Source organism: Mytilus galloprovincialis, chromosome 6 (assembly GCF_965363235.1).
Source record: "Mytilus galloprovincialis chromosome 6, xbMytGall1.hap1.1, whole genome shotgun sequence".
In the NCBI taxonomy this organism is placed as follows: Eukaryota; Metazoa; Mollusca; class Bivalvia; order Mytilida; family Mytilidae; genus Mytilus; species Mytilus galloprovincialis.
The window spans coordinates 73044293-73059648 of NC_134843.1; the positions used below are offsets into that span (position 1 = coordinate 73044293).

General features: G+C 31.2%; 1 protein-coding gene across 3 annotated transcripts; it reads right to left on the bottom strand.

The window, feature by feature from the left end:
• Positions 1 to 1052: 1052 nt before the first annotated feature.
• LOC143080270 ((Lyso)-N-acylphosphatidylethanolamine lipase-like) lies at positions 1053 to 15228 on the bottom strand. Of its 3 annotated transcripts, none has more exons than XM_076256011.1 (6): positions 15130 to 15228; positions 10457 to 10545; positions 8716 to 9240; positions 7733 to 7844; positions 4541 to 4727; positions 1053 to 3535 (listed from the first exon to the last, which is right to left on the bottom strand). In XM_076256011.1, exons 1-6 carry the CDS (start codon positions 15165 to 15167, stop codon positions 3344 to 3346), a joined length of 1143 nt encoding a protein of 380 aa, XP_076112126.1. In that variant the 5' UTR covers positions 15168 to 15228; the 3' UTR covers positions 1053 to 3343. The 3 variants fall into 3 exon arrangements, with proteins under 3 accessions (XP_076112126.1, XP_076112125.1, XP_076112127.1); XM_076256010.1 differs by lacking the exon at positions 15130 to 15228 and adding an exon at positions 14734 to 14918; XM_076256012.1 differs by lacking the exon at positions 15130 to 15228 and adding an exon at positions 12556 to 12605.
• Between the last annotated feature and the right edge of the window lie 128 nt (positions 15229 to 15356).

A 15356-nucleotide genomic window follows, 5' to 3' on the forward strand; every position in this document is an offset into this window, starting at 1 on the left:
TTGAAAACAGGACCAAAAATTAAGAATCTGAATACACGGTCAGATTTGGCATATCAAAGAACCCCAATAATTCATTTCTTGATGAAATCAAACAAAGTTTAATTTTGTACCCTTTTGGCCCCTAATTTGTTGCGACCAAAACTCCCAAAATCAATCCAAACATTCCTTTTATGGTCATAAACCTTGTGTTAAAATTTCATAGATTTCTATTAACTTATACTAAAGTTATTGTGCAAAAACCAAGAAAAATGCTTATTTGGGACCTGTTTTTGGCCCCTAATTCCTAAACTGTTGGGACTAAACCTCCCAAAATCAATCCAAACCTTCCTTTTGTGGTCATAGACATTATGTTAAAATGTCATAGATTTCTGTTTACTTATACTAAAGTTATTGTGCTAAAACCAAGAAAAAAGCTTATTTGGGCCCTTTTTGGCCCCTAATTCCTAAACTGTTGGGACCAAAACACCCAAAATCAATCCCAACCTTCCTTTTATGGTCATAACCTTGTGTTAAAATTTCATAGATTTCTATTTACTTTTACTAAAGTTAGAGTGCGAAAACCAAATGTCTTCGGACTACGACGACGGAAGACAACGACGCCAACGTGATACCAATATACGACCAAAAAGTTTTAAATTTTTGCGGTCGTATAAAAATGATTAAATCAAACATTAAGATAGTTTATAGAAAATAGTTCTATTACTGTAGACTTAATTATTTTTGCAGATATTTTTTGATGATCAGTTCTTTCCAGTTGACTATGTGGTGATTAATTGTTGTTAATTTCTATCTGTATGTATTCATACGAGAGAACATCCAAGTTTTACCTATCTGGGACAACATATATAAAATAAATAAATCACTCACTGTTAACAAATTGTTGGTTTACAGTAAAGTATTACATAAACCAAATCTTTAGTATGTTATCTAAGTGCTGTTAATATTAGTCCAACCAACTTTAGACTTGATATCAGACTTATTGGAAAGTCTTTCATTTCAATATTTGGGCCTTTTAAAAAAAGATGTATTGCATTGAAATAATAAATAAGAAATTATATCTTCAACATTTTTATTCATCATAAAATACTCTGTCATCATGGTCATGGTTGAAATATTAATTAATGAATGAATCACAGATGCATATAACAACAAACAACATGATATAATGGATACATGTTTATGAAATGTATAACAATTACATGAAAATATGACATTAAATCAAATTGTATTTAGAATGAATCTGATCAGCCTTTGGTCTATTTTACTACAATGATGATCATGTTTTAAATACTAATTATTAATTTTTTTCAAATGAACATAAAGCTGAAAAGCAGCATTTTTTACTAAAGCTTCTACTATGTGGACTAAGGCCAGGGGAGTAGATACTAATAGTCACTTCAAATGTAATAGGGGGAATGAACTATGTCAGTTTTCAGCAAAAAACAATATATTCTTAAATATTAAATCAATGAGATGGTTTCAAGTCTTTTGACAACCAATGCATCGAAACTATAAAGGAATATTTCTTTTCTGAATCATTCCATTTTAAGGTGGTACCCAACACTTTCACTCAAATTAATTTGGCTCGTTTAATTTTCATAAAATTTTGTCAAAGTATTTACTTTGACCCTTTAACAAAAATATAAAAAAATTCAAAAATTTTGAACCAACCCTTGTCAGAAAAATTACACTGGTTATATAGCAGTTTGACAAACACCAATTTTGATCATTGAAAAACTTAATATTCCCTTAACAATGCAACGTAATTAAAACGTTTAGCTGACTTTAAAGAGTTATCTCCCTGTGGTGTTAGGTACCACCTTAAGAGCTTGAATAGTAATTATTCAATATACATGTATGACTGTACCTACATTTTCTACCTTAAATGCTAGAACACAAGACCAAGTATTGTCCTAATAACAGGTATTTTCATAATGAATATGTCCATAAAATAACATAAAAATAACAATGTGCTCGTAAATAAAACAATGTAGACATTTCGCACATATATCATATTACACCTCTAATAACAGAAGCAATTGTGAAAGGTTTTTTATTCAGTGAGCTTTGTTTCATATTACTCAATTGTGAAGTGCAAATATATACATGTATTTGATTACTATGGATTTAGTATTGTTTGTGGGGTTACAAATCTCGTTGATTTCATGGATTAAGATTTACCATTTATTTTTAAGTGTTTAAGGAAATCCCAATTTCCTGCAGGCTTTTAAGCTTGTATGGAGAATTTGTTAAATACAGTGCAAATATCCATGAAAATACTTTTTTTCCTTAATTTACACAATTTGTACCCACAAAAATAAAATAATCTGCAAATTGTAAAATCTATTTAATTTTATAGTTATGATCAACAAAAGAATTAAAAAAAATTGTGTACACACTTTACAAATCACACTTGTCAGCGTATATCGACATGAGTAAATCAAAAATCAGAAATAGACAATACACATATTCTGTTGTGAATATGACAATGATGATGACAATGATGAAAATGGTTAATGATATCACATACAGTATTGAATGGTGAACACTATTAATATATTGGCAAAAAATAAATAATATCTACAATCTGTCATATAATTATCAGATACACATCACAAAACAAATCCCTACTCTCACTGGTTAATATTGGGCTTGGTTGGATGTGTACATCTTTTTAATATTAGAGAGTTGATTAACTAAGCTATTTTCTTTTTTACAGCTAAAGCTACTCAACAACTTAAAGTCTGTACATAACTTCCTTACAGATTAAGATTTGATGAGATACCTAGTTTTAAAATTAAACTCGGTATCTCAACAAACCTTAAAATGTCAGAAATATGAATGCTAGAAAGTCAGAAGTACCAGCTAATATGAGTTTTACTGTACTCTTTAATAATTTAATAATCACTTTCTTACATCAAAAAGCATAATACTTTTAGACTTATTAAGCAAAAAAACAAAACAATTTCTAAACTAAGTATCTTGCGAACTCTAAAATGTCAAAAATATTTCAAGTATCAAACAATAGTGATCTCATTCTGATCAGCTAAGATGAGTTTTAATGCAATCTTTGATAATTATCACTGTTTTTTCCATTGAAAACCCCAGACTTAAAGATTTATTAAGCAAACATTATAACATATTCTTATCTTTCCTATTTGAGGGGAGCCAGTATAAAAATATTCATTGAAATATCAAAATCGAAATGAAAGTAAATACTCACAACTTTTAAAGTCCTGAGTGTACTATAATAATTACCATACAACACCAATAACTATAACTCTTTGTGCATTGTTGTGCATGTTTAAATCCAAATAAATTAAATATTTAAAACAATTCATCATCATAACTGACTATTAACAGCATCTAATGTAATATCTGGGCTAGACTGTTCTTTGGTTAAGTTTATAGAAGTACGACTTGTACGAATAGGAGGGACATCGTCTTTATCAGCAGCATCACAGATTCTTTGGACTAGGAAGTTAAATGGTTCAGGTCTGTCGGCATATACATGATGTCCAGCACCCCGCACAACCTGAAATCAAACAGTTGCAATAATTACATCTTATACTCATTGCATTGATAAAATCTTCAGTGTTTTCCTAATATTTTTAATTCAAATTCCCTCCCAGAGTTTTTTTAGAGTTGAATCTCATCTGAAGAGTGCTATTCAACATGTTAAAAAGAAAAAAAAATCATTTGATTTGTCTAAACTAAATTTTCACACTAGGGTATTTTAGGGTGAGTCCTGGGATTGCCCACTTTTTTTAAAGTTATGAGGTTATAATTTAATTTTGGATGTAACACGTCTTCTGATTGGCTGACATCCTTTTGTTTATCATATCATAGACACAATTTTGTCATGTGACAATGACGTCATCAACCTTTTTTAATGATTTATGCTGGTTTAAAATGGAATTTAGAATTAAATTATAAGAAATAACTGTAATATTTTGTCAGTCTATTCAAAATAACATAAAAAATATGGTGCACATTGTTAATAACCCACTACAAGCGTTATTCAGTGTGCACCACATTCATAGACAGAAAAAATATTACAGTCATTCCTTAATTTTAAAAATACACATGTAATTCTGATCTGAACTATGAAAGTCTATGTGGAATTTCTTATGCAGTTGATGTCTGACAGCCATTGTCATGATTGTAGGTTTTTGCTTGCTGGGTCTTCCATGAATGGAATGTCAGAATACAATTTTAACAATTAAGCTAAATGAGTTTAACAGAATATAATATACAAACAAAACAAATGTAACCCCTCAAAATCCTTTTATACCATGGCCAGTACATACATGTATATAGAAGTACTGTCAATGCATGGGTTCATGAAATGGCACATAAAAACTGAAAAATGCACATAAATTGTAAAATGAAAGTCATTAAAAAATTGTTTGCTAATACTTATTCAAATTTTACAGCAATGTGTTTGATGCAAATTATGATAAAGGGGTGTCGGAGTAGAAACTCAAAACAATAAAACTTTTATAACGTTCAACACATCTTTTAATGGGTATCAATTTACCTGTACATCTACATAACTCTCGTGGCGTAAGTATTTGGCATGAAATCCAGTATTACTATCTACCCATGACCTTGAACCATAAATGAAGGTTACTGGTAAATCATCTTTGATTTCTCCTACTCTGTGCATCATTGGTCTCTTTGCCCAACCAAATGAGGTGTTCATAGTTTTGAATGCAGACTCACCACTGTAAAACAAAAATAATTTGTATACATGTATTTAAACAAACTCAATGCTGAATATGAAGGCATCATAGTTATTTAGTTGTTGTTGTTGTTTTTTTCTCTAGGGATGGGTATCTAGTATAGAATTAAACTTTTTCAGAGCATCATTCAACAATTTTCTTCATAAGGGGATTGAATTAAATATTGTCTGAATCTGAATGTATGTAACATGAACCCCATTCTTGAAAAAAATCCTTTCATACAGATCTAGAGGCATTTTATGTTTACATTGTTTGCCACATGATTTTGTAATGTGAACAGTTAGTTTTCTCGTTTGAATTGTTTTACATAGTCATTTCGGGGCCTTTTATAGCTGACTATGCGGTATGGGCTTTGCTCAGTTGTTAATTTCTGTGTCATTTTGGTCTTTTGTGGAGAGCTGTCTCATTGGCAATCATACCACATCTTCTTTTTTATATTAAGTACATATAATCAATAAATTGCTTGACAAATGAATGAACAGGATAGAACAAATGTTCAACTCACTGCACTAAAGTTGTGTGTATATGAACTCTCAAACTCAGCACAGAAGATGACTGACAAATTGGTAACTAGCTAGTGGCTAGGGATTCAAAAGCATTTGGTATAATTTTTACTCTAAAAATGAAAATTTGTACCTTTCTATGATCATGATGATATGCTTCCTTTAAATTTCAATTTTTTATGATAACTATGTCTTATGAAACCCATGATCTAACTGCTTTCTACACAAACTCCTTTCTTTTGACAAATAAAATTGAGAAAGGAAATGGGGAATGTGTCAAAGGGACAACAACCCGACCATAGAGCAGACAACAGCCGAAGGCCACCAATGGGTCTTCAATGTAGCGAGAAACTCCCGCACCCGTAGGTGTTCTTCAGCTGGCCCCTTAAAAAATATGTTTACTAGTACAGTGATAATGGACGTCATACTAAACTCCGAATTATACACAAGAAACTAAAATTAAAAATCATACAAGACTAACAAAGGCCAGAAGCTCCTGACTTGGGACAGGCGCAAAATTGCGGCGGGGTTAAACATGTTTATGAGATCTCAACCCTCCCCCTATACCTCTAGCCAATGTAGAAAAGTAAACGACCATGGCAACTTAGAACTACATTTGTACTACTAATAATACAAGTTTGATATGGGTTTATTCTAAATTTCAATTTATATCTATAGTATATATAAAGTATGTATATTTGTTTTGCTCATTATTGAAGGCCGTACAGTTGTGAACTTCTACCTTTGGCAGAGAATTGTCTCATTCGAGTCATGACAATCATACCACATCTTCTCTTTTCATATTTTATCACCACCTTTGACTGCATGTGTAACTTTTTCTTTCTGGCTGGGTTTGTAATAGGCAATATTTAGCAACGTTTAGTTTTCTATGTTGTAATATGTAGACAATTGTTTTCATCAAATAAATTTTTCAAGATACCCATAATATGACGCAAAAGAAACTGCAATTTTACAGACCAAGAGACATGAGAGACACAACTTCTGCCTAGCTTGAAGAGGCTAAAATAAATCCAGATAAATATTGACATTCTAATCTGATATGGACATGTATGGAATGGCATTTTATTATATTTGGTAACTACTCTATGATTTTAAGTTGAAAAAGTTGCCCATCATCATTTACCAGAGATTTTAGAAAAAATATATTTCTTTTCATTTTATTTTATTCATTTTTTTTGTAAAGTAATACACAAGATTGAGATGTGTACCCCTTTTGACAAGAGTAGTTTTGAGTAGATCACTTACTACATGTACTATGGATTTATTTTTTTTTAAAGATACAGTCGACTCCGGCCAATCGGATACCCAAAATGTCAGCTAAAAATATCTGATTGTCCGATATATTCAATTAGCCGATGAACGTATATTCCTCCAAGTTTTTTTTCTTCAAAATTGACAGATACAACCCTAAGATACCAATAGCTATTATAGCTGCTTTATTAATGGAAATTTGTAACTAATCTCATTGTTTTTTCAGGTACAAGTTCGGATAATTTCGATTTTTGTGGATTTTGTTGATGCAGATGAACCATGAATTTGAATTCTCAATAAAGTACAAATTTCCTATAGGTTTGTATACAGACTTTTGTAAAAAAAAAATATCAATGAAACTATAATTTTCCTTAATCCACAAAATTAGTACCCAACAAATGAATCCACATAATCCTTAAGCTCATTAATGTTTGACTTCAGTTAACTGTTTAGAAAACATTTAAATACTTTTTCGTAATCTATGTTTTGCTAATAATCTGTTATGGTGATCAAAGATAATCTTAGGTAAACAATCCTTGATAAAGATCATCATAAATCAATATATAGTGGTCAATGACAGGACATTTAATTATAGCCTATAATTTATAGGTGTATTGTCAGATAAACTTGCAATACATTTAAATTCCTGAGATCATACATTTGTATTTTGAAATACATGTATATTTGTATGAGATAACTTACATAATTTAAATGCTTTCGTTAACCTTTGGACAAGAAATTTGGTTTCAGACAATAGAAATTTCAACTAAACCATTTTTACTACTTATCAACAATGATCAAGAGTCAAAATACATATTTTTTATGGACAAATGATTGAACAGGGGGATAATTTTGACTCATAATGTGAAATTTCATGTCAAATAAGTTTTAGACAAGATTTGACCATATATCATGATATATAGTATTATGAATATGGGTATAACTGATTGTTTACATGATTAGTTCATAAATATTGCAAATTAATATTTTGTTGTGCATTTTTTCTGCCTTTTGTACATTGCACTTGATCATGTTTTTATAACAAAGAGTTATTATAAGTAGCCAATCTGACCACAACTCAACAATCAATATTGATATAGTTTTTTAGTATACCTTGGGGTCTGTGCATTACAATGGTAGATGTAATAGTTTTTTAGTATACCTTGGGGTCTGTGCATTACAATGGTAGATGTAATAGTTTTTTTAGTATACCTTGGGGTCTGTGCATTACAATGGTAGATGTAATCAAAGATAGTATCATCCTCTTCCGATTCACCAAACTTTCTTTGTAAGTCAGGTCGAAATTTCTTTACCAGTACTGGTCCTGCAACATTCAATTGTTTTTTTTAAGGAAAATTCTTGAATTAGATCAACATTTTTACTTGAAATAATGAATTGAACAGATCATTCAATGTAACATACTATTGGATATCTATCTCACTGATATGAATAAAAGGAAACCTGTAATATACTTGAATGAGCCATATAAGAATTTATAATGCATTTTTGAAACGTACTATTTTTGACATTTGATATGACAATGATTGTTTTAGGTATCTTTTATTAGCGTTTACAAGGATGTTGTGACTGAGAATCAAAAGACCAAAGAGTTTACCCCTTTTTCTATCTTAAGCATTTTGTTTTTGATGTTACTTTCTATCACTGACCAATACCATGAATACATGTATATATTTTTTGTATGATTTTCCTGACAATACACATAAAAAACTACAAGAAATTATAATTAGTGACAGAAAATTCATTGTGTTGTTATAAATAAATAGAAATGTGTATGCATTGTGAGAGGCCATGTCTGTCAGTTCATCCTGAACTGACCTATAACCATACATGTATGTGCTCATTTTAAACATTAATTTCTGCCTTGACTTCAATTCAAATCCGTCATCCTGTGTTTAATCTGTATGTACAACATACATGATATACATGATATACCACATTCAAATTGTTTTAGTTTTACCCACAATTAAGAACTTACTATCATCATGTTCGTACACTTATATTTAAGATGAAAAAAAGTATAAACCAGTGTTAGCCTTCATGTGTTCACATTTTTATCATGTTTATTATCTATAATAATTTTGATAATTTTTTTCTTCTTAATACAAGTTATTTCCATGCTTATCTTTTTATTACAAGTATTCAATTCCTTTATTTCTAGCACAGTTTACACTAACCCCAAGGCCCAGCAACTCTAAGAGCTGCAAGTGGATTGAACGGAGAAATGACAGCACCAATAACTCTAATCCATGTAGGAATCCGATTTGCAGAGTCCGGTGGTTTGTCTGGGAATCCCCAAGGATCTGCTAGCACTAAATGTTTTACTCTTTCTGGATATTTCAAGGCATAAGATGAAGACACATAAGCTCCAAGGCTATGTCCTAGTAACACAAATTTATCAAGTTTCATTTGTTTTCTCCATTCTTCTAACGATTCGACAAATTCGTCTTCAGCTTGTTCTGGTGTGTAACTGAATGTTGGTCTAGAACTCCGACCAAACCCAAGCAAGTCAAATGCATATAAAGGTCTATTGTTTGCAAGTTCGTCTATATTTCGTGACCATAAGCCTATCCCTCCTCCCATGCCATGAACCATCACTAACGGCATATTTTTATGGTCCTTATTCACTGTCATAGTCCATAATCTATGTTGTTTTGAAGGAAGATACACATACTTTGTATCAAATGCCAATTTTATGAATTCTGAAATATAATAAGTCAGATACATGTACAAACATGTAGTATAAACTATTGTGTAATTCAAGTAGAAAAATATTCAAATGAGTAAGTTAGCATTACAACAAACAATATAATTTCATATTTTAATATAAAAATGATGAAAAGTAGATCCTGAAAATACATTCTGTAATACATGTACATGTATTTGTAATTTCTTTAAAACAAATCGTGTTGAAAAACTAAGAAAAAAGTGTTACACCATTGTAGTTTTCAAAGAAAAGGCATGATCTGCATTGTACATCATGTACATTGTACATGTGGAATATTCGTGAGCTGTATTTTAAAAATGTATGAATCGAATCAATAATATTCTTACTGATGAGGTAAATGTAAGGATAGACTGATATATCTATACTAAAGTTTCAGTTGCAAATATTACACACATATCCTGGACAAATATATCATGAATATATATGTTAATGATACATGTACAGGCTGTTGCGTGATAATGTTTGTATGTTTAAATGATGCATGCTTTGCCTTGTTTTCAGAAAAGCAGCAAATATAAATGTTAAAGTTTTTGGATTGATATGGCCAGTGGACAAGGTAAAAAAAAATGGCATGCATCCAGTAGTCAAACTGATGGTATGTTTTTACCTATAAATCAGTCTGTGACAAAAGCTTTTTATCTACTAGTCTGAACACTAAATATCAAAACGTGTCCCTATATGACTATATAGTCCGAATAAATATATTTACTAGTTTGGGGCATCTGACTAGTGGCTAGCAGTGCAGACTGTAAATGTATATGAAGATTTTTTTACTAAACATATTAGCATGACCAACAAAACATTTTTTTACATGAACATAGATGTACATAAGATTAGACATGAATGACAGGAAGTAATGACATTCAGGTGATCAACAATTATAAATACATACATGTATGTATATTTTACATTTCACAGCCTTTTATAGCTGACTATGGAGAATAAGTTTTGCTCATAATTAAAGGCCATACAGTGATCTATAGTTTTTAATTCGTTTCATTTGATCTCTTATGGAGAGTTGTCTCATTGGCAATCATACCACATCTTTTTTTTTAATATGTCCATAGTTTCATGACCTTCAGAAAATTTTGATTTTATTTGGGATCTTCCACTTTGTTCAGTTGTCTATATTACATGTACAAGATGCATTAATATCTTATAAATACTTATAACTTTTATTTAGTACATACTGTTGAGGAGTTTGGTTTCTGCTTGTGCTAAATGCATCATTGAGGATGGAACCCAAGTAATCCAAGTACTTGGGGACATCCAGCTAAATCTGAAACGATAAAATGAAATATTCATTAATTTATTAGCACTTTTCTACTAAACAAGAGGCTCTCAAGAGCCTGAATTACTCACCTTGATTTTTTGGCATTCATCTTTCCTTTAAGAGTTTAAGTGTCCAATTTTATCATATTTTTTTTGTTTTGTTTAATATATAGTAATAAGTCGCAGTGTTTGAAAATGCAGTTTTTTGTCAGACTTTCTTCAAAAGCAAAAGAAAAAGGTGTTTGATGTGAGATTTTGAAGTCTGTTAAGTTTGAAGGTGATTAACATGATTAACTGCAGTTGACTTGAAGATGTTTACATCAACATTGATTAATCTGTGGCATATAACTGTCTCATTGATTATCATACAAGATATCTTCTTTTCTATATTTGGTTCAAGATAATAACCAAAAACTGCAAAATTTACTTTAAATTACCAATTTAGTGGCAGCAACCCAACAATGGGTTATTTTTATCTGAAAATTTCAGGACTGATAGAACTTTACCTTATAAACACTTTTACCCCATGTCAGAGTTGCTCTAACTGCTCCAGTTTTTGAAATATAAGCCAAAAACTGCATTTTACCCCTATGTTTTATTTTTAGCAATGGCGGCCATGTTTTTACGCAACAGAAAATAACACACACACTTTATTCTAGACACCCTAAGGAACAATCAAGTTAAGTTTGGTTGGAATTGGTTGAGTGGTTTCAGAAAAGAAGATTTTTTAAAGTTAGAAAACATGATAAACAAATTGTGTAAAAATTGTCCTTAAACATGTAAAAGGGCAATAACTCTTTAAGGGGTCAATTGACAATTTTGGTAATATAAACTTATTTGTAGATCTTACTTTGCTGAACATATTTGCTGTTTACAGTTTATATTTATCATTAATACTATTCAAGATAATAACCAAAAACTGCAAAATTTCCTTAAAATTACTAATTTAGTGGCAGCAACCCAACAATAGGTTATTAGATTCATCTAAAAATTTCAGGGCTGATAGAATGTTATCTTATGAACACTTTAACACCATGTCAGGTTTGCTCTAACTGCTTTGGTTTTTTAGATATTAGCCAAAAACTGCATTTTACCCCTATGTTATATTTTAAGCCATGGTGGCCATGTTTTTTGACGAAACAGAATATAAAACACCAGCTTTATTCTAGATACCCTAAGGATCATTCAGCTTTTAAGTTTGGTTGGAATTGGTTCAATAGTTTCAGAGGAGAAGATGATTAAAATAGTTTACACCAGACGGACGACGACGATGGACACCAAGTGAGCTCAAAAAGTGTTACCATTCATACATCCAGCTGCATTGAAGACCCATTGGTGGCCTTGGGCTGTTGTCTTCTCTTTGGTCTGGTTGTTGTCTCTTTGACTCATTCCCCATTTCCATTATCAATTTTATTTGTATATACAAAGGACAAGGTACAATAAGGCCTGTTTTTGACCCCCCCCCCCCCCTATTTTCTCATTTTCTAAATTTTGCTTATAAGTAGTAAGTTTTAAATGTAAGTTGTAACAACTCAACAATATATCTTAGATAATGTTCACTGTTGTATAGCTCAGGAAAATGTTTTAATATACTAGTATATAGTTTATGTTTTAAATTCAGTTTGACAATGTACATGAACACATGATGAGATACATACTGCATTTATGCAAGAGTATATAGTTCCCTAATACAGAAGGATTTAAATCAAGGCTGGTGATTGATTGATGATTGTTTGTTCGATGACCAGTGGCAACTACTTCAAACATGTTTAGAACAAGAACATTCAATAGCAATAAATACAATAGGTAGGTCCTGTAATAGTAGTAAACAATGTAGTAAGGTAGGAGAAATCTGGACTTCCACTGGAAATTGTAGGTATTAGGAATAGGATAGGGACAGAAATTTCACATTGCAACAGGCCACTTGGATGACTTATAGACATCCAGAAGAATACTTGTTGATTCATGGGTTGCAGAATAGATTTACAGTCAGTGGGAAGAAGACCTAAGTGCCTACATTTCTACTCCCCAGTAACATTTGAGGTTCAGACTGTTGACACATGACCTCCAGCACTATGTCTGATGCACTCAAACCACTCTGTAATTTAGTTTTACTTGTTTTTGTTTGAATATTTTTCATCTTCTATGACCATGACCAAACCTGTTTTGAAAAATTAATTAAATGATTAAACTTGTCTGATTTTGATTCCATAAAGATCATATTTACACAAGGCTGAGGGGAATCAGATATTACAAAAAAAAAGTTATTTTGATTTATTCAGCATGTTCAGTTGACCATGTTGACATGGTAGATATGCCTTTTCAGATCATATGATGTGGATTGTGGACAGATGTAATAAACATGCATTCCATTTTCTACATGCACACTTAAATTATGATTATCTGTTCTAACTTAATAATTAAGTATTATTCCACTGTTTATACATATTGATAGTTTATACAATATTTGATTGGTTGAGACTATACCACGTGTCATTGAACAAATCTTTTTATTCCACTGCATGTTGATTTAGATGGTGAAATCAACATTTGATTGGTTGAAACTATCACATGTGATGTCGAACAAAACTTCATATTCCCCTCTGAGTATCATATTCCCCTCTGAACATCATATTCCCCTCTGTAGATTGGGACCTCGTAGTATGACGTTACGCGCAGTTAATGTACATACCATTTTGAAGGTGGTTTTATTAAAATAGCGTTAGATAAGTCATTACCATGTTTAAATTTATTCCAGCGTTAAAATACAAAGACAATACTGTTTATCGATGTTTATGCTATGTTTATCTATTTAAATAAGCAGATAAGAAAACAAATGTATATAAATTAATATAATATTATATTCAGTAAGGAAACGAAGCATAGGCAGTGGAATAAAACATTCATTTTTAATCTTATTTTCTAAGTTCAGTGGACCATAAAAATGGGGGAAAATCTCTTGTCATTAAAATTAGAAAGATCATATCATAATGAACATGTGTACTAAGTTTCAAGTTGATTGGACTTCAACTTAATCAAAAACTTTAACCTGAACGGGACAGACGCACGCACAGACCAGAAAACATCATGCATAATAATTGGGGCATAAAAATGTATGCAAGCTAATATTCTCTGTTCAGCATATATAAGCAGTGGAATAAAACATTCATTTCCCTTGGCTTCGAGAATTATGAAGATGTGCTCATCCTAGAAATCACATTTCCCTCGGGCAAAGCCCTCTATAAATATGAATATTCTTGGGTAAACAAATCTTCATATCTTCCTCATGCATGGGAAATAAATGTACATCAATAACTGAACAAGACCAATACCAGGTCTGGATTTGCATACCTGCATGAAATTCTATTTATGTTACATCATGAGACATTGTAGGATTTCATGCAGGGAAACATCACTGGCATGTATACTGAAGCATAACTGATATTTTGAATAAGGGGCATAACTCTAGAACTGTTAAAGTGACCCACCAAAATTCAAACTTGATACATGTTTTGTGGCAATAAACATGTGTTCATAAGTTTTATAACATTTGGTTTAGGCAAACTAAAGTTTATAGAGTCTGAGAACGAAAACCAACTTAAGGATTACATACTGATTCCAGCGTCACTGATCATGCTGATGAGTCTTTTGTAGAAGAAATGCGAGTCTGCCATTAATACAAAATTTAATCCTGGTATCTATGATGAGTTTATTTACTGACCAATAAGGGTAAACTTAACTCCCTCCCCTATGACAGGCTGGGGTAAATTTATTCTTACTATATACATGTACCGTAGCTACAACTCATCATCATGCAGACCAAACAATTCCCTAATTGTCATGCTTGTACAGGAGCTACATGTAAGACAGCTATTATGAAAGTTTTCTACAAAGGACTTTTGAACGGTTTGAACAGTTAGTACATGTGTCCTAAAAGGAGATCACACACATTGCTACAATAAATAGTCCTATTGTAATAAATACTTCTTACATGTATGTGATGATAACAATAAACTCAAAACTAATATATACACATGCTATTTTTTTTTAACAAACATCAAATCAATGAAAGGTGGGTTTACTTGTTTAAGTAATAGCTTATCTTGTATCCAAGTAAAGAAATTGTACAGTAGGTCAGTGTGACAAATCTACCTACAGAGTTTATATTTTATAATTTACTTATTAAAAAACTTACAGAAGTCCTGTAACATGATATGCAGCATCAAATATAGATCTCAAAAAGTGTACCATTATACCATTTTATACTGTTCTTACTGATGAGAGTTGTGGACAAACATATTTTGACCCACTGGTCACTGGGTCACAGTGACGTTAATCTGGTTTCACATATTTATACTGACTTTGGTAAGCAATATCGGTTAACCGGATATAAGTCACTTTTGTTTTGATGAGTTATTTTTAGAAATTGTTGCGTAAGGTATTCACCGGTTTATTTACGTCTTTTGTGGAGCATTTGGCATATACAAAAGTCATTTAGAATAAAAATCCATTTCATGTGTTTATCAACTATATGACTGGCTATTTTTACTGTATATTTAAAAGCCTAAAAAGTATAATTTCACGAAAATACCTTTTAGAGTTGTCTGCTGTGACCACTTCCTGATCCATAACGACAATAACATTCGGAACAATGACGGTTCCAGAATGATACGGTACAAAGTTAATTTCCACCCGGATAAAGAGATCCGGATAAATGTTATATCACAATAAGATTAAAGACTTTGAGATTAAAATAAAAAAAGGAAGAATTTATTTACTTTTATAAATAAAATCCATTTTTTTTTTTTATATTAGAAC